General features: G+C 33.5%; 4 protein-coding genes and 1 non-coding gene across 5 annotated transcripts; 3 read left to right on the top strand and 2 right to left on the bottom strand.

Moving 5' to 3' along the window:
• Window positions 1-2,915: 2,915 nt before the first annotated feature.
• On the top strand, window positions 2,916-3,672 carry LOC131169574 (uncharacterized). The gene is made up of 2 exons (XM_058128759.1): window positions 2,916-3,169; window positions 3,235-3,672. Exons 1-2 carry the CDS (start codon window positions 3,022-3,024, stop codon window positions 3,576-3,578), a joined length of 492 nt encoding a protein of 163 aa, XP_057984742.1. The 5' UTR covers window positions 2,916-3,021; the 3' UTR covers window positions 3,579-3,672.
• Window positions 3,673-5,566: 1,894 nt separating this feature from the next.
• Window positions 5,567-8,998, top strand: LOC110650641 (uncharacterized). The gene is made up of 2 exons (XM_021805706.2): window positions 5,567-6,443; window positions 8,159-8,998. Exons 1-2 carry the CDS (start codon window positions 5,695-5,697, stop codon window positions 8,811-8,813), a joined length of 1,404 nt encoding a protein of 467 aa, XP_021661398.2. The 5' UTR covers window positions 5,567-5,694; the 3' UTR covers window positions 8,814-8,998.
• A 2,303-nt stretch (window positions 8,999-11,301) lies between these two features.
• Window positions 11,302-13,383, bottom strand: LOC110650638 (putative glycosyltransferase 7). The gene is made up of 2 exons (XM_021805703.2): window positions 11,659-13,383; window positions 11,302-11,586 (listed from the first exon to the last, which is right to left on the bottom strand). The coding sequence occupies exon 1, from the start codon at window positions 13,064-13,066 to the stop codon at window positions 11,684-11,686; it is 1,383 nt and encodes a 460-aa protein (XP_021661395.2). The 5' UTR covers window positions 13,067-13,383; the 3' UTR covers window positions 11,302-11,586; window positions 11,659-11,683.
• Window positions 13,384-13,586: 203 nt separating this feature from the next.
• Window positions 13,587-13,660, top strand: TRNAT-AGU (transfer RNA threonine (anticodon AGU)). Its single transcript has one exon. It is a non-coding gene; the product is annotated as a tRNA-Thr (tRNA).
• Window positions 13,661-13,809: 149 nt separating this feature from the next.
• On the bottom strand, window positions 13,810-18,036 carry LOC131168717 (heptahelical transmembrane protein 4-like). The gene is made up of 3 exons (XM_058128515.1): window positions 17,774-18,036; window positions 16,404-16,710; window positions 13,810-14,733 (listed from the first exon to the last, which is right to left on the bottom strand). Exons 1-3 carry the CDS (start codon window positions 18,031-18,033, stop codon window positions 14,080-14,082), a joined length of 1,221 nt encoding a protein of 406 aa, XP_057984498.1. The 5' UTR covers window positions 18,034-18,036; the 3' UTR covers window positions 13,810-14,079.
• Between the last annotated feature and the right edge of the window lie 910 nt (window positions 18,037-18,946).

The following is an 18,946-nucleotide window of genomic DNA, read 5'->3' on the forward strand; positions in this document are numbered from 1 at the left end:
TAAATCCAACCAGGTGCCAGCTAATAACTCAAGCAGGACTTAAGCTTAATAAACCAAATCGAGGATCCCAATAAGAACTCAAGCCGTGACTACCTCAAGGAACGGGTCCCATAAGAACTCAAGCCGTGACTACCCCGCCCCATCCATAGTCCACACCACATCACACGCACGCCAACGCACGCACACCGCCTCCAAATTACCACAACAACACTCATGGCACATTAATGCTTATGAATGCAACATAATTCGTGCCTAGAGTTTAACTACATAAATATATGCATATAAGTGATGCATGGGCATGATGAACATATAATAATATCGAAATTACAATTAAAATTAATATTTTACTCACAAACTTGACGACAAATTACTGTTGCGGCCGGGCGGAGGAAGAAGGTCATTCCGCCACCCGACAATTACATTACATCTATTTAATAAATTTGACTCAATACAAACAAAGAAAAGATCAAGCACGCCCTAAGTCGTACTAAAATCCTGCAGAGTCTCCCTATACCTAGACCTACCCAACCCGCAAAAGGGCTAAAAACGCACTTCTATATTCACAATCCATATATCAACAGCTCAATCATATCACACAGCCCCTCCCGCCCATCAAATCAATCATCCATCTCAATACGCTTAATTTCAATTTAGTCCTTCTTTTTGATCATTTTTGCTATAACTGCCCAACCAAGCTCTAAAAATTATAAAACTTTGCCCTGCGGTCGTTAGAAATCTTACTAAGCTATTGCAACAAGAATCGTAATTTTCTAAGCTACCACGAATATTTTATGGATTTTTAATCCTATTTAAGCACTAGAAAATTACGAAAAACAAGGTTCGGTTTACCTTTGCCGATTCCGACTTCGAACGCGCCGAGACGCCCGACAATGGGGCTAGCCAAAACCTCGGTCCAATTCGAGACTTTTCCAGAACGGTCCGTTCGCCCAAATTTGCGCATCGGCCAATCGCCGAATTTCCGCGAATCGAGGATACCTACACGTAGCCCATAACACGGGGTTAGTACATAAATTTTTCAGAATTTTCTAAGCTCATTTAATGGTCGAAAATACACCGCGGTTCCGTGGGACCCACCGAAAACGGTGTCTAAAAATTCAAATTTATGTCGCTGCGGCTCTCGACGAATGGAGCGTGCCGGTGGCCTCGCTTTCCTCGTGGATTCACTGCCGAGAAATCTAGCCCAAAAGTCGAAATGGGCTAAAATCTTCCCGAGCAAAAATCTGACAATCCGCCGATGGATTTCGCGTTCTTGGTGTCTATGGAAAGCTCTCGCCGAGTAGATGATTTTGGACACAAGACCGGTCCAAATCGGTGGACGGCCGGATCGGCGAGCTGGCGGCTGCGCCGCGCGTTTCACGCGCACGCCGGCGCGGGCGCGCGGCCTGGTCACGCGCGCGCCGGGCCGGCTGGTTGCGTACCGGCCGGCACAAGCGAGGAGAGAGAAACGAGAGAGAAAAGGGAGAGAGCCATCGCGCGCGGGAGAAGAAAAAGGAAGAAGGAAAAGGGCCGGTCCGATTCGATCGGTCCGATCCGGTCCGGTCTGGTTCGATTCAGCCGGTTCGATTCAAAATACAAAATTTTGAATTTTTACTCTGCCTCAGGACCGAAAACGAGGTCCAAAAATTCCGAAAAAATTTCATAAAACTCAGAAAAATACGTAGACTCCAAATATATTTTTAGTTTTTCCACGTGGTCTTTAAATTAATTTTTAAAAATTATCAAAGTTTATATTTTCGGAAAATCGAACCCGATTTTTAAAATCCGAAAAATCTCAAAAAAATTCCTAAAATTCAAATAAAATTAAAATACCAAAAATACTCATAAATTTAAAATTTTTGGGGTGTTACAATAAAATTCAGAAATTATATAATTAATTTTTTAAAATTCAAGAATTAATATATAATATAGTGTAAAATTAAAAATAAATAAATAAATATTAAATTTAAAAATTAAAATATAATATATAATAAAATTTAAAAATAAAATTATAAATTTTTATCGTTGTGTTTTATAAAAGTTATAATTTATTTATTTATTCATGATGATCGTCATCTGAACGTTAAGCATTGATTGCCAAATGCCAATAGCTAATCACAATGCCAAAAGCATTTAGGTACAGAAAAAGGACAAAATAATACTTAATATTCATTATCATAATTAGTCTATCGTAAATAAATTAATGTGAATTATAAAATAAAATAAATTAATACAAATTTTATTAAAATTATCATAATTTTATTAGATATATTTTTATCAATAATTTGTATACTTGTGTCCTATCTGTTGAAAAAAAAAAAAAGGCCAATAGCTTATATTACATGTGCGTGTATGATGCCCAGAGTTCTACAGGGTATCACCTGAATCTCAACTCCAGATGTTATCAAGCTCTGACATACAGGTCTTGCAACCGTAATTACCTGTGTGTGTTGTATACTTGCATAGATTGCCTGCTAAGACATCATAATTAGGCCCCGTTTTGCAGTGCGGATGGAAACTGAAAATACTTCATTTTTCAAGTGTATTTAAAGAGTAATATATATTAGCAATGGCGATCATAACGTGATTGTTCCCTGCATATCAAGACTCTGAATCTCTCCATTGTTGAACGCTGGCTGCCATGGCTGGTTGATGGTCAAGTTGCAAGGTACATGCTTATGACTACATATATCAACTTCAGTTTGTTCTTGTGTTCAATTATGCCTTTGTTCATGCAAATACGCGATGGAATTTTCCAATCAACTGACATTTGAAACAGTGAAGGCAAGAGTTCTATGTAGTTCTTTTAGTGATTTGATAAAATTTTACAGGACCAAAATTCCCTGATACATAATAATTAGAATGCTGAAACGACAAGTCGTTGCTTTTGAACAATAGTGTTCAGTGACGGACAACAAAACCAGCAAGATGGGTTGATCTATAGAGAGCTCAAGGAGTCAAAACCATTCATCTAAGTGGCAATTATCACAATCCACAAGCCATAGTATATGCCCTTTCTCGCTAATGCGCCGCGAAGAGAAACGTCGTAAGTTCCATGAAGCCCTGCTCAACACTCTTTATCCACCAAAGCCAGAGCCCCAGGCGGAAGATGAAAAAGAAAAAGAGCCTTTGAGCACTCCTGGGGAAGACTTTGATGTGAATCTGATTCCAGGTATATCATTTATCAATTGATCCTACCCAATTTATATTCATATTTACTTTAGATTTTAAACGCAGATGATTATGGGCTGCGGCAAAGTAGTTCCTCAACTAGTGAGGATGATGGTGAGATTGACTGCGGGCAGCAGAAGTTAACCAGGGCTCAGAGGAAGAGGCTTCGTAAGAAGAAGCTTAAGGAAGAAAATTCTCGTCGAAGAGAAATTATTGGGCCATTGTTACCTCCATCAAACAACGATAGCGGTGGGGATGGTAGTGGAGCAGTCGATGAAGACACTCCAGGTGCTCGAGAAAATGCTGATGACAGTCGTGGTAACCAAAGCAGCGGAAGCAAGGTAAAGCAGAGGAGGATGGCGAAGAGGTTGGGAAGGGAAAGGTTGAAGTCTCAACGTGGTGATGTGTAGAGGGATTTTAGGATCATCAAATGCTGGAGAAAGCGATTGAATCTTATGTAACTCAACTGCTGGGAGATTCATTGGTTCCATGAAAGGAAAAGCTACATTGAGAGGGTGCTTTGTTTTTGTAAGTGCAGCAGATGGTTGGTAAACAGTTGATTGTCGATTTGATTTTATTTTTTATTTTAATTAAATTATTATTTTTTATTTAATTTAAAAATTAATATTTTTATATTTTTATTTATAATTTTAATATCTTTAATTAGTGTATTTTAATTTTTTTAAAATAATTTTTATTAATAATGTAAAGTATAAAATATTTATTTATATTTAAAAATTTAAAATTAATTATAATTTTTTTCTTTATCAATATTAATAATTATTTTATCTATATTTTTAATATTATTTAATTAATTTTAAAAAATTTAATTATATATTTATTTTAATAATATAATAAAATAACAACTAAATATAATTTTATTAAATACTTAATATAAATCAATTATTATCAGTTATCAATTGAATTTAACAATTAATTCCAATAAATCCTCAACAAATTTATTTTTTATATTTAAATATCTCGTTCTAATATCTAATCATTCATTTTGCCTGCATATTAAGTTACTTACTTATTTTTTTATTTTAATATTTATTTTTATAAAATTTTATATTTTAAAATTATACTATAAAATTTTATTTTTAATTAATTATATTTCATGCAATTAAAACTTTAAAGAATTATATTTCTATTAAAATTCATAAAACTGTAACAATGCAATATTTTTACAATATAATTATATTAAAAAAAGGTAATATATTATTAGAAATAGTTTATAAAATAAATATATTAAAAATAAAATCTTAAATACTATGATAATATTTAAATAATAATAATAAAATTATATCAAATAATTTCTGAATTTATGATTTATATTTTATTTTTTCTTTTTTTAAGTATTAAATTTATTCTTCTAAATTTAATTTTTTTATACTTCTAAACAATTGTAAATTTTTATTATTTTAATTTTCCTATAACATATTTTATATATTTTTTTAAGATTACATTTATTTTTTATATAAATCACTTAAAAGTTGGATATCTCTTTATTCTAGTCATTTAATTTTTAAACTCTATAGCTTTTATAAGAATATTTATTTTTTAAAGTATAGTCTATAATCATGCACACAATTACAAAAAATTAAAAAAACAATTTATTATTATAAACACAATAAATTTAAAAAATAAAATATAATAAATAATTAAAAAATAATTATACAAATTAAAAAATATAAAATAATTAAATTATTACTATAAATAAGTAAAAGGTGAGTATTTTAATAAGTTATACACTTAATATTTCAGATAAATAAGAAATAATTTATTTTTTAATATTAATAAATAAAATATTTAACAGAAATTGATATAAATATGATTTAATTTTAAATTTTGATAAATAATTTATATTATTTTTAAATTAATTCATAAATACCAATTAAAGGTTAAAAAAGTAAAAATAAAAATATTGTAACTTTAAAAGAAGTAAAAAAATAAAAAAAGAAAATAAAGATTTAAATTTTAAAATTAAAGAGGGTAAATTAAATTTTAGAGCAATTAATATTTATATAAAGTAAATATTCTTGATAAATTATTAAGTCTAATGGTTATAAAATGTGACATATATGATAATTTTATGAATCTATTTTTATGTTTTGACTTATATATATATATATATATATATATATATATATATATATATATATATATGTTTTAATAATAAATTTATAATTTTTTTTACTAACTTACCGTTTCTAATATAAATTATATTATCTTCTAAAAATTTATATTAAATTATATATAATTAAATTTACAAAATAAAAAAACATCTTACAGATACAAGAGATTTTAGATGACATGCATTATAATAAATTACCAAATGGTAATTCCGAACGATGACCGAATATCCTTAATAAAAATGATACTTTTTTTCCCTTAAAAAACAATTCTTTTGGCCTTCTCACAAAAGTTTTCAATCCTTAAGCCGCGCTCTAGCTTGTAGAAACCCTGACAAAACCTTAAACCCTAATTATCTCCGACTCGAAGGTCCCCTCCCCGATAACCATTAACATGGCGGAACTCAAGCTCTCCGAAAGCCGAGACTTGACCCGAATTGAGCGCATAGGCGCCCACTCCCACATACGTGGACTTGGTCTCGACTCCGCTCTGGAACCCCGCGCCGTCTCTGAGGGCATGGTAGGCCAGACTGCAGCCCGAAAGGCCGCCGGCGTCATCCTCCAAATGATAAAGGATGGGAAAATCGCTGGTCGAGCCGTACTTCTGGCGGGACAGCCGGGTACTGGAAAAACCGCAATTGCAATGGGCATGGCGAAATCGCTAGGACTCGAAACCCCATTTGCTATGGTCTCTGGCAGCGAAATCTTCTCGCTGGAGATGTCTAAAACCGAAGCCCTAATGCAAGCTTTTCGAAAAGCAATCGGCGTAAGAATTAAAGAAGAAACCGAGATAATCGAAGGTGAAGTCGTTGAAGTTCAAATCGATAGGCCAGCGGTAAGTGGTGCGGCCTCGAAGACAGGGAAATTGACACTAAAAACGACGGAAATGGAGACGGTTTATGATTTGGGGGCGAAGATGATAGAAGCACTGGGAAAGGAAAAAGTGCAAAGTGGGGATGTAATTGCGATAGATAAGGCGTCCGGAAAAATTACAAAGCTCGGGAGGTCATTTTCACGGTCAAGGGACTACGATGCCATGGGGCCACAGGTGAAGTTTGTTCAATGCCCCGACGGTGAGCTGCAGAAGAGGAAAGAGGTGGTGCATTGTGTGACGCTTCACGAGATTGATGTCATTAATAGCAGGTAATTTTGTGTTTGTTTGATGCTATTTTGATGATTTTGAAATGTAGTATGTAGATTATGAAGAATTAGACTTTAGAACCGTTTCAAGTGCACCAGAAAGAATAATCTGCATTTTGCACTGTTTATAGCTTTATACACATGATAATGTGATTCCTACAGCCGTATTCCATATGGGTGCTAATATTGATCTGTCGTATCGCATGAAGCAACATATCACTATTCTGACCCCTTCTTAAAAGAAATTTGTATGACAGAATAATAGACCCTTTTGGTGTTTTTAAAGTAGCGATGGCAATTTTAGACACCATCCGCGAACACGACACGAACACTGACATGAAAATAAATATAGGGTTTGTGTCAAGCTTATTGGTGTTCGTGTCAAATTCTTTTCGACGTGTCAAACCATGTTAAATGTGTTATTTCGTGTTAAATTGGTTCTGTAACCTGTATAATAGAATGTTTGTGTTCGTGTTTAAATTTTTGACACGATTTGTTAATCGTATCGTGTTCGTGTAAATCTTAATTGTATTTGTGTCGCGTGTTTACACTACACGAACACGACCTATCAACTCGAATTGTCACTCCTACATTAAAATGCAAGTATTGTTGAATTTCATCTTGATTACAATGCAAGAATTAAACCAATAAAAAAAATTCAAAGAATTAAAGCGATTCAACCTAGCAGTAGTACCAAATTGTTTATTGAGGCGTTTTCATTATGTCATAGGATTAGATTTAACTCAAGAATTTCCTCTATTGCGAGTTAATAAGATATTGACAGAAGTGCTGGCTGCTATTGAAAGTTCTGCACAAGAACAACTTATGCTTGCATTTGGTTTGGCCTTTGTCTTTTTGATATTCTTTCCTGTCAGTCTAAGCTTTTGTTGCTCAGGCTCTGCAATTTCCCCTGGAGTACCTATGTAAAACGACAACATGGGTGTGAGTATGGAATCTGGGTCTGAGACAGCAAAAGAAATTGGGTACAAGATATTTTTGGAAGACACCATTTTTCTTTCAATATGAAGGTTTGGGGTAATGGGTGGGTGAGGGACAGAGAGGTTCCAGATGGACAGAGGATTTCACTCGGCTGGATAGAGAAGCTGGTGGGAGAAGGTGGGAGAAGGGGCGAGAAGGAGCTTGCTTCTCGTCTTTTCTGCTTATAGACTCATCCATGTTTGCTGGCTCTTGTTTTGTCACCCCCAACCTTCAATTGAACTCTGCCAATGGAAATAATGTTTATAGTGTTAGCATTGACTAGAGACAGAAAGCTAATGTGTTTGGGTCTCTCTTTATAATCAATCGTCTTGAATGACTAGATCTTACCATTCTTCAAATTTCAAAGCTTAAGGAGATAATCATCACATTTTCATTATTTACAATTTCACACCTAACTGCAAATCAAGAATCACACATTCACACTCAGGTTATGTCTTAAGATTTCAAAATTAATTTTCACCCTTGAGACTCTAAGGCTAAACATTTTATGCCAGTCAACTTTTGAAGTATGTATTCAGTCAGTACATTTGCTATGTTATTTAACACATCTTACACTAGTTTAACATATGATGTTTCAGTACGCCCATGTTCAATTTTTGGACATGTTTTTGTTAAGTCTCCATAGATAACGTAGCAAATAGATTTGAGCTTGTAACAGCTGTTATAACTATAATTTTTTTTTCCTGTTCTTTGTACCAACTTTATCTTTCATTTTCTAGAACACAAGGGTTTCTGGCTCTCTTCACTGGTGATACTGGTGAAATCCGTGCAGAAGTGAGGGAACAAATTGACACCAAGGTGGCAGAATGGAGGGAGGAAGGCAAGGCAGATATTGTGCCAGGTGTTCTCTTCATTGATGAGGTGCACATGCTTGACATTGAATGCTTCTCTTTCCTGAATCGTGCTCTTGAGAATGAAATGGCTCCAATATTAGTTGTAGCAACCAACAGAGGGATCACCACAATTCGAGGCACAAATTACAAATCTCCACATGGGATTCCCATAGATCTGCTTGATCGCCTACTAATTATAACAACTCAGCCTTATACGAAGGATGAAATTCGCAAGATTGTGGACATTCGGTGTCAAGAAGAAGAGGTGGAAACGTCTGAAGAGGCAAAGGCTTTATTGACGCACATTGGGGTAGAAACATCCTTGAGATATGCCATTAATCTCATTACTGCTGCTGCATTGGCATGCCAGAGGCGCAAGGGAAAACTTGTAGAGAGCGAGGACATCACTCGAGCTTATAATCTGTTTTTGGATGTGAAGAGATCAACACAGTACTTGATCGAGTATCAGAACCAGTACATGTTTAATGAAGCACCATTAGGGGACGGTGACGAAGATGATGCCAGTGCTATGCTTTCTTGAAGGTAACTTTAGGAGATTGTGTTATTGTACTTGTTACCTTAGCGTCAACACATTGATCATGTTACCATGATTTCAGGTTTATTAAGAAGTGTGTCGATTGTTATTAGCTCTGTGATTTCATTGTGCAGTAACGAATTTTTGTATCTTTTCTTATCTGCTGTATCAATCATATATTTGTATGACAATTCTGCCGAAGTAGGAATCGTGTTATCGGCATTTTGGTTTCTAAGAACAAAGATGAACACTGACAAATCAAGCGCTCGTGCAAATGAAAGCATATCGCTCGTTTAACGTGTCCATGTTTAAGTCTACACTACTCTAATCTTCCACTTAAAAAGAAAATGCTATCATTTTCAATCAACAAATTAACTAGGTAAACCCTAAGGAAATTTCTATGTAGGAATAGTGGAAATCACTCTTTTTAAATCCGATTAATATTACTCAAAACATACTCGAATTTATTTAATTTTATATATTATAATTAATAATTTACATAAAAATTAATTTTTATTAATATTTTATATTTTAAAATTTAATAATTTTAAAAAATATTTAAATTTTATTTTATTTAAAATAAAATATATAAAATTTATAAATATTATTATAAAAAAAATATATATTATATTTAATTGAGTATTTATAAAAATAAATTTGAGTAATAAATATCTAATATACAAAATTTAAATCCAATTTGTATCTGTTACGACTATTATTATCTAAACCTAAATTCATCTGAATTTCAATTATATATTATTCAAATTTATCCTATTAAAATTTGATTAGATTAGATACTCATAGAAACCTGATTCATTGCCACCTTACGTCGTGGTATGATATAGAATAGTCATAAGCTTAGTCAAATGTGAATCACAAGTAGAAAACATAGTAATATGGAGTTTGATATAAAAATGTGGAATTCATCACGGAGTCATACGGTACATATAAAATGTCAAGGATACAATATGAAAATTTAATAATATAAATAAACAGTAAATTCATCAAATTATCTTCAATTGATTTTTTTATTATTATTAGCAGTTATTAAATAGTAACATTTTTTTACCTCTTTAATTATTAATTTAACATTTTGCAATTTTTCTTATTTAGAATATGGGTTGAAGAATTTAGGAAACTATAGGTTTAAAAGAATCAATCAATACATTAATTTTTTTTTCTTTTAAGAACTAAACAATTTCTTTTACTGCATAATAATCGGATTTTTTTTTTCATCAAAGCATTCATTAGCCTATAAAACAAAACACTATTTTTTTTATTTGCTTATGAAAATTTTCTAATTTGTCATTTTAAAGAAAATTTCAATTTTCGTTTTTCATGAAAAATAAGGAAAAAAAATATATATGAAAAACGAGCTTATCTATTAACAATAAACATTTTTAATGTGTTATTTATTTTATAATAATATTATTATTTTTATTATTTTAAATAAAATTATTCATAAATAATTATTCAATTTTATTATGAAACTTTCACGGTATAATTATGATTATAAAGAAAAATAATGAAAAATAACTTTAAGTTGTTTTTTAAATATTAGTTGAATTTTAAAAATTAAAAAAATTAATATTGAAAAATTGATACATATAAATATAAAATTCTTGTTTATTTGTTTTTCAAAAATTATTTTTTTCATAAGTAAAATTATCTTTTTCAAGACTTATATTTCTATTAAGACATATTCTATATCGAGATTTTTTTTTTATTCATTTAAATACAGTTTCCATTTTATTACTTATTATAAAAATTTGAGTTGGAGACATCCTAAATAAACTATATGTTATCATTATATATCTAATATTTTTTTTTTCATTTCTATTTAAACTTTGCAAAATTATGCACTACCATTTTTCTTTCACTAGTTTTTTTAGAACGTTCGTTATACGTCGTTTATATTTTTTGTTTATACTAATTATATATATTCGTGATTTAATTTTTTTATAAATAATTTTTATTATATATAATATAATAATATTATTGATATATTAATTTTTAATAACTAATTAAATTTATTTATTTATTGTCATAATACCAAATTATATTATTATATTTTATTATTAATTAAATTTATTTGTATTTTAAATTTTTTTATTTATTTAGTTTATTAGTCCTAAATATATTAGACTGTATATATATTTTTAAACTAGCCTATTTAGTTCTATTATTTATATAGTCTATGATTTATTTGGATCTATTATTTATATATATTTATATAGTAATTTAGGGTTAAACATTTTTTTATACTATTATTAGCAGCACACGTACTATGTTATTTTTATAAATAGCATTAATAATCTATTATTTATAGCAAATTAACTATAATAAAACTCTAACAACTTTATATATTTTCATATTTAAAAAAAAAAACACTAACATAATTTATTAAAGGATCAATACCAATTAATTTTTAATTTAAAAAAAAAAAAAAAAAAAAAAAAACACTAACATTAACACTAACAACTGCTAAATGGTATTGGCAGTGAAAATTTTCAAACTTAAATAATTGAAAGAGTTTAGCAATTCCAAATAAGAACAGAATTGAAATCCACTGTTTTGGATACCAACAATAATGGCAGTCTCATATCTTAATGATTTTAGTAGCTATCAAAAAGCACCCGAATTTATTCAGCAAAACAAGTCAATTGCCTAAAATTCCAATTCTTCGTAAGCTTTACCCACCCAAGGTCATCATTTTTCCATCATAAACAATCACTCAGATGTTGAGCATTATTCTTCAATCATGCATTTGTATGAAGCCCTAAAAGCCAAAAATATCAGGGCACTTGTTCACTATCATATACATTAAGTAAAGCATCTTTACTATCTTTACCTTGAACCACTTTATACATTGGCTTTTACCATGGTCCGTCGTCGGGGTAATCAAACGGCGTCTCCTGCACCGTTTTGGAATCGAGCAAATCAGGGTGCACAAACCCATACTTCCTCAGCACCTGATTATCAGCGAAATTCAAGGCTCTCACCATTCCCTTCCAGCAACTGTCTCCTTCGTACATCTTGTTGTGGTCTCCATTGCAGGGCTGGCACCCTGTGAAATGAGTGATAAATGGTCTCCTCCAGCTCCCTTTCCCGTTCCCTGCTTCCTTCAAGTGAACCTCCCTAAACGCACCGTATTGCTCGCTCACTTTCTCCGCGTGTCTCCTCTTCAATTTCTTGTCCCCTCTCTCTATCTCTGTGTACCTCTCGGTGATGTTATCGTATGTCGGCACTATCTCCAACCAATACCCTTCGAAGTAATACTCTCCCTCTAGATAAATCTTGTCCATTAAACTCTTATCTTCGTACAGCAGATAAATCAGAGCCGATTGATCGTCCGATTCTGGGAACAACTTGTCTTTGAATAAGGAACGTTGAATCTGGCCCCATCTCTCGTACTCTGGGCTCATAGGACCCATCTTGGCCCACTTATCTATGAAGTCCATGGACCATTGACAGTTTCTGATCAGGAAAACACCGGCGTTTAGCGCAGTCCAGCTCTTCTCCTCGTATATCAACTTCGGCCAGCCGTGGACAACCAGGTTGTGGTTCTTGTAATCGTAACGGCGTAATGGAAGTTTGTATTCCATGTCGGTGAACATCGCGTCTGAGTCCACCCACCAGATCCACTCCGCCTCTGGGTAAGCTAGCATCGCGGCCTTCACCATCGGCAGTTTCGCCCAGAAAGTGTGCATTTTGGGGTGGAGCAGCACGTTGTTGTAGAAGATATCGTAGCCGTGGACTCTGCAGTAGTCCACTTTATTCTTAAAGAATCTCAAGAGAAAATGGTCGCCAATTGGGTTCTTACACGGAGTCGACTGCGATCCAGTGACCATCACCACTCGATCACGAGCGCCGGGTGCGAAAGACGGGTGATGCCTCAGCCACTCATTTCTCTTCTGATCCCAATCTTTGACAGGCTGCTCGATGGAATATCTGAGCTCCGGATCGTCGTAGAAGGTTGTATCAGGAGGGTCATAGAGGAGGTTAATCGCCGGGTCTTCCTTTACGCAAGTTTTTGAATTAGAACCAACCTTGAGGTTGGAATCAGTGACCTTGGGTTCCGAAGTACCGGATATGTCAGGACCGGCATAAGACCAAAGAGACCATACGAGTAAAAAAGCAAACAAAGCACCACCAAGATAGAGAAAGACATCACTGAAACAGGAAGAAGCTTTATTATTTCTAAAAGTCGATTTGGCCATTGTAGAGTAGTGAGAGTTGGAGAGCTCAGCAGCGAGCATTTTAGGGAAGAGGATACAGGTAAGAGAGATATTTATATAAATTCGTTAATTTTAGTTATTTTATTGACTAGATTTAACCATGGAGATTGGAGTGTCGACTGGGCAAGAAAAATGTAATTCAGTCGCAAGAAATTTGGTGTTTTATTACAGAGCTCGCTCTGACAGGAGAGTGCTGTGGTGCTGTTTAATTTCTAAAACGACGAGAGTGAGGCCATGAGTAAATATTCTTTTTAGATGTCGTTTTAGGAGATTGACTCGTTGACTGTACATTTGAGAGAGTGTACCGACATAGACACTTTTCAATAAAAACTCGGTTATTTACGTTAATTATGTGGGATTTACTTGAAATTAACTTAAACTCCATGAGACTCTGTGAGTAGTCAATTTTTAATCATAGGACGAAAGCCAACTGTAGACGCTGTCATGGCTCAGAACAACGTTGGGCCCATCTCATGTGATCGTCTGACATTGCTCTGGGCCAGTTCATGATACTTGTTTTCATTTGACATTTACTATCGAAGCTTTCATAGCTCAGTTGGTTAGAGCACCCGTTTAGTAAGCGGGAGGTCTTGAGTTCGACTCTCAATGAAAGCAAATGTATATTTTTAATCTTGTTCACAGATTTCTGGGTACCATTTTGACCCTTTTAGAAGTTGAAAAGCTTCATCGATGAACCATTCTCATGATTCATGGGTTTTTCCTTTTCATTTTTCATAGGCTAGTCAAATTTACAACTGAGAATGTAGCACAACCAAACAAAAAGTTATCACCATAGACATGAAAAGACAATCTGAAAATGAATACAGCCCTTTTCCATGCTATGGAATCATACTGTGTTGCTCCAAATTTATCAGTGCAATCGTACTCATACAAAGAATTGAGGAAATGGCATACTGCTTTCCCACAGCGTTCTTACATCTAGATTCTAGATTTGCTTGACCTATTTATTTATACAGTGCAATTGCCTAGGATTTCATTCACTAAATTATTTTAAGATTCAGAGTATATTCTCTCTAGCAGCCTTCCAGGTCTCTCCACTTGAGGTAAACCAGCCCCGCATGATAATGAGTGTAAGCCCCAGCCACTACAAATATATGGAAAAGTTGGTGGCTGTGCCCTGCAATGTCAAATTTTCCAGGCATCCATCGTTCTGGAATCCTTGTAGCATAAACCAACGCTCCAATTCCATACAGAACACCCATCAAAACTTCATAGCCTGTTGTATGGAGTGCCTCAGGCTGGTTCCAGAACAAGATAAGCTTGTGCAGGATTGGTGCTATTCCAGACAAGCCCATGCCAGAGAAGAGAGCTGCTCGTATGGTGCGAAACTCTGGCGTTTGAAACATTGGCAGGAGAGAAACCAAGATTGTGGCAATTCCCAATATGGTTATGAATCCCAAATAGAGATTGCAGAAGAAAGGGTTACACATGAAGGAGTAATAAACAGGAGGGTAAAAGGAGGTACATATAAGGGCTGCAATTCCAGCATAGTCAAGTCTAAGCATAATGTATGACAAGCGTTCAGAATGGCAGGAGAGAAGGTGGCATGTGCTGCTAGCTAGCAAGCAAAACATGGCCCCGCCGAGGAAAGCAAAAAATGGCCATCGTGTGATTGGCCTCACCATCAGGGGGGCTATCATGTTTGCCACATCCTCCTTCACGCTAAGCTGCATTTAATAAGAGAACAGATCATTAGCTGCAAAAAATTTAAAGATGAAAGAAATTAGCCAACTGTTACCTACAAAATCAGAAAAGAGACCATCACCGCTAGGGGAGAGCAGTTTTCTGTTTAAACAAAAAAACTGAACTGAACCGATTCAATTCGGTTCAATCAGTTCGGTTTTAAAATTTAATTGGTTCGATTCGGTTTATAATTTTGATAATTTCGGTTAAATGGTTCGGTTTGGTTATTTTCATAAAAAATAAAATAAAATAAAATAAAAGAACCGAAATTATTAATATATATAGGAAATCAAAGAAAATCAAACCAAACCAAACCAAATCGAACCGAATCGACCTGAACCGAAATCAAAGAAAACCGAACCTAACCTTAAGATTTTTTAGTTTTGATTTCTAATTTTTTTTTTTGTTTTTATATTTTATTATTTAAATTTAATGTTAAAAATATGAAATTTTATAAATTTCAGTTTGATTGGTTTAAAACTGAACCGAACCGATATTTATCGGTTCGATTCGGTTCGATTTTCTCTTATTAATTGATTTGGTTTGGTTTTTAAAATTTTTATTTTTGATTTTCGGTTTTATCGGTTCGATTCAGTTCGAAACTGAACCGACCGTTTGCACACCCCTAATCACGGCATCACCCCACCAAGGCACCACTCTCACACAGAAGTAATCAACTCAAATTTTTGTAGTTACAGAATCATTAGAAATATTTTTCTCGCAGAATGTTCAAGAAGGGTAAAAATTTTCTGTACTGACACATCACAGCCATACATACATGAATCATGAACTATAGGATGCAGCAAATTAACATCAGCAAATAGCAGCCACAATAGATAATAACCATCTCACACCTTTATATTCAAACAAGTTTTCTTTCGCATTCTCGTCCTTTGAATCTACCTCATTAGAAAAAATCTATTATAAATACCAGATAACCATATCAAATTTAAAACCTTTCATTTTGAATCCCTATATATTCAAATGCAATTTCAGTGCTTTTCTCAACATTCAAATCTGCCATCTATTTTCAACTAGTATCAAATCAAATTATATGCATAACCAAATAACCCAAATATAAGCTCTCTAATTCTGACCATTAATTAACTCATGCATCTTAGCATCCCCATAATATCTGCATTCCAATAAATTTAGGTGCAAATGACTTGAATGCCCACCATCTTCCTTGAAAATGAAGATCTGACTTGAATGCACATTTATTTTCAACATGTCATTTTTCTCATTACTACATGTTTTATTCAACCCCCCACCAGAAAGACACAGACACGTGCATGCAACATAAGAATTGTTTTGAAAACTAATTAATCTTAATGGATAATGAATTTAGGATAAAGAGATAAACAATAAGAAAAGGGTCAAGGGAAACAGGAAACAAACAAGAATATAAACAATAATTCAGTAGAAAATACACATTAGCATTAGAAAATACAACCCTACAAAAGTTGAGCTAAAATATCTGTGGCATAGACAAATTTGGAAGTCATCCACAAGATAGCACCACCAACCACTTTGAACTTTTAAAATAATGAGTGAAATGACATACTAACAAAAATAAGGAATAGAAATTTCATAATCATATGGTAAGATACAAAATTACCAACAGCTCAAAAGCATTAAAGAAAAAGAGCATTACCAGAACACAGACATCTGTGTGGTTGCCACTGAAGAATCTCTCAGGCAAGCAATTGTATAGAAGTTCCATAATGTGCCATCCTGAGAGAGATGGGAGCAAATCCATTGAGGGCAATGTAGTCTTTATTTCCTCCCTAAGTTTGTGAATATTAGGCATGGTGGGTAAAGAAGGAAGGCATTCATGCAATTTGTGCAAATCAGCTTTCAACACATCTGGAAGTTGTAGAGAGTGAAGATCAACAACCTTTGGAACCTTCATGGCAGTGTATATGGTCAGGGAAAGGAAAAGGAAGAACCCAATCAAATGCCTGCAACGAACAACATTTTGCCATTAAAGATAGGTCATATGGGAGCAGAATGTTTATTTTTTGAAACAAGAATAAGGAAAAAAATTTCAAAAAATTGCATTACCAAATTGTAACCACTTATACCTATGCATGGAATTGATAGCCAAAATAAGGCAAATTTTCTAAAGAAATAACAGCTTGGAGGGGCTATGTAACATATTCTTACATGATTAGTCAGCAAAGACCCATACAAAAAGGTTAAGAAGGGAGAGCAAACAAATAAGCCATTAAATCTGCCAAAAAAGCTAGGGATGGTGGGGCGGGGGGAAGGGGGGATGCTAGGTTCAGTGATTGGGAGCAGCAATAAACTGCTCAAGCCCTGATAATTAAACAAGAGTATTTGGTTATAAAATGTAATCAATAGCTACTAATTTCAGAAGTTCTTTTTAAAGCTTTTTCTTACAAGCTAATAGCTGCATAGAATTTTTAAATAGTTAAACTAAATTGTTCCAGCCGATATTTACTAATTACAAGCTTACCATAAATATATTAAATTATCAAATTATTTATAACTGATGGAAACAATATATTATTATCAAAACATTAGGTATAATATAACACTTGATTTAACAATCCCATTTACTTTTTCATATAAAAATAACAATGAAGATCTATAGACAACTAATTTTGATTTCATTAATCAATACACACAAATGGTCAAATTTACTATGTGTAAGTTCAATAGTTTTTGCATGGTCCCATAACTTTTAATGGTTGGATGTACAACCCTGGCAATACAGATCAGAGCATGCAAAATTTCAAGTAAATCAAATAATTAAATATTGTCACAATGCATCTTAAAAATGTTAAATATAATTATAATTCAAAACCAAATTGTTGTATCATAGAAAAAATAATTTTCACATTTGATTGACTAGAAACTTGACATAAATGATCTACATGTGTAAAATACTAAATCCAACCATCAATTTGTAAATCAGACAACAAGCAATGGAGCCATCATATAAAAACACTATCAAATTGTGTTGCACAAAATAAAAATTAAAAAAAAAAAGAAACTTACGTCCAAACATTTAAAGTCTCATTGTGGATGCTGAAGATGCTTAGCAGAACCTGCTTCATAGGCCATTCAGATCGATAATGGCCCACGATGTATTCATTGTCCCTTAAATAACCAGGCAAAGAATGATATTCTACTAGCTGGTACTTCACTTTCTTCCACAATCTCTTCCCTTTCCCTTCCACTGAAGAGCTCACTTGGTGCTTCTCCATTGTTTCAGATATAACCTTTGATACCTCACTGCTTTGCTTTCCAATATCCATTATCTAAAAAAATATCAATACAAGTAACAAAGCAATTAGCAACAAGCAGAATATAAGTCTCTTCAATAGCTTCAAAAAAAAAAGGGCAAAGAAATGAAAACCCAAATTGTAGAATCATCCAAGGAATTCTAGAATTCAATTAGAAAATTAAAAAAAAAAAAAAAAAAAAAGTTCCGCACTTGACATGATACTGCCTTTTTTAACCTTGACATTTCCAATTGTTCTTGAATTTTCTTGTCCTTTCTTTTTTCCCCCAATTTTAGCCAACCAACAACTTCAATAAATGCTTAGCTGTAATTTTCCACGCATTCTAATCTCATGATTTGTAATAATGGGTCGAAAAGAAAGAAAAAGAAGGAAAGGCGACGGATAGACACCCAGAAGAGAAGAACAGAGAAACAATACCTGAAATTGAAGAAGCACCCACTGAGAGAGAAAAACCAGATGGGGGTTCTTCGGATAGAAAGATTTATATATAATATTCTGAGGCGGGTATAAACAGTGCTGATGTCAAACGCGACAAAAAGGCACCAAGTGAAACCAAGACGATTAAATTATATAAGAAACCAAGAAATGGGAAAAAAAAGAAAGGAGCATAAATCTAACCGCCAGACGATAAGAGATTCAATGTTTGAAATTCTTGTAGATTGCAAGAAAAAGAAGACAGAAACACACGAGAAAAACTTAGACCTCAACGTGAGGCATGAGACATCATCTTCTCGTTTTAAAGAAAGAGATAGAGATGCTTTGGGCTTTGAGGAGATGCGGAGAGAGAGAAGCAGGAGCAAGAGATGCCCTGAGGATGCGGAGATGCCGAAGATGGATTCGGCGAGCACTAAACTCTAATGGTTGCGGATTTGGCACGACTTTCATGAAGACAAAGTCCTTTATATATGATATTATGGGCGATATT

This window comes from Hevea brasiliensis, chromosome 10 (genome assembly GCF_030052815.1).
Source record: "Hevea brasiliensis isolate MT/VB/25A 57/8 chromosome 10, ASM3005281v1, whole genome shotgun sequence".
Classification (NCBI taxonomy): Eukaryota; Viridiplantae; Streptophyta; class Magnoliopsida; order Malpighiales; family Euphorbiaceae; genus Hevea; species Hevea brasiliensis.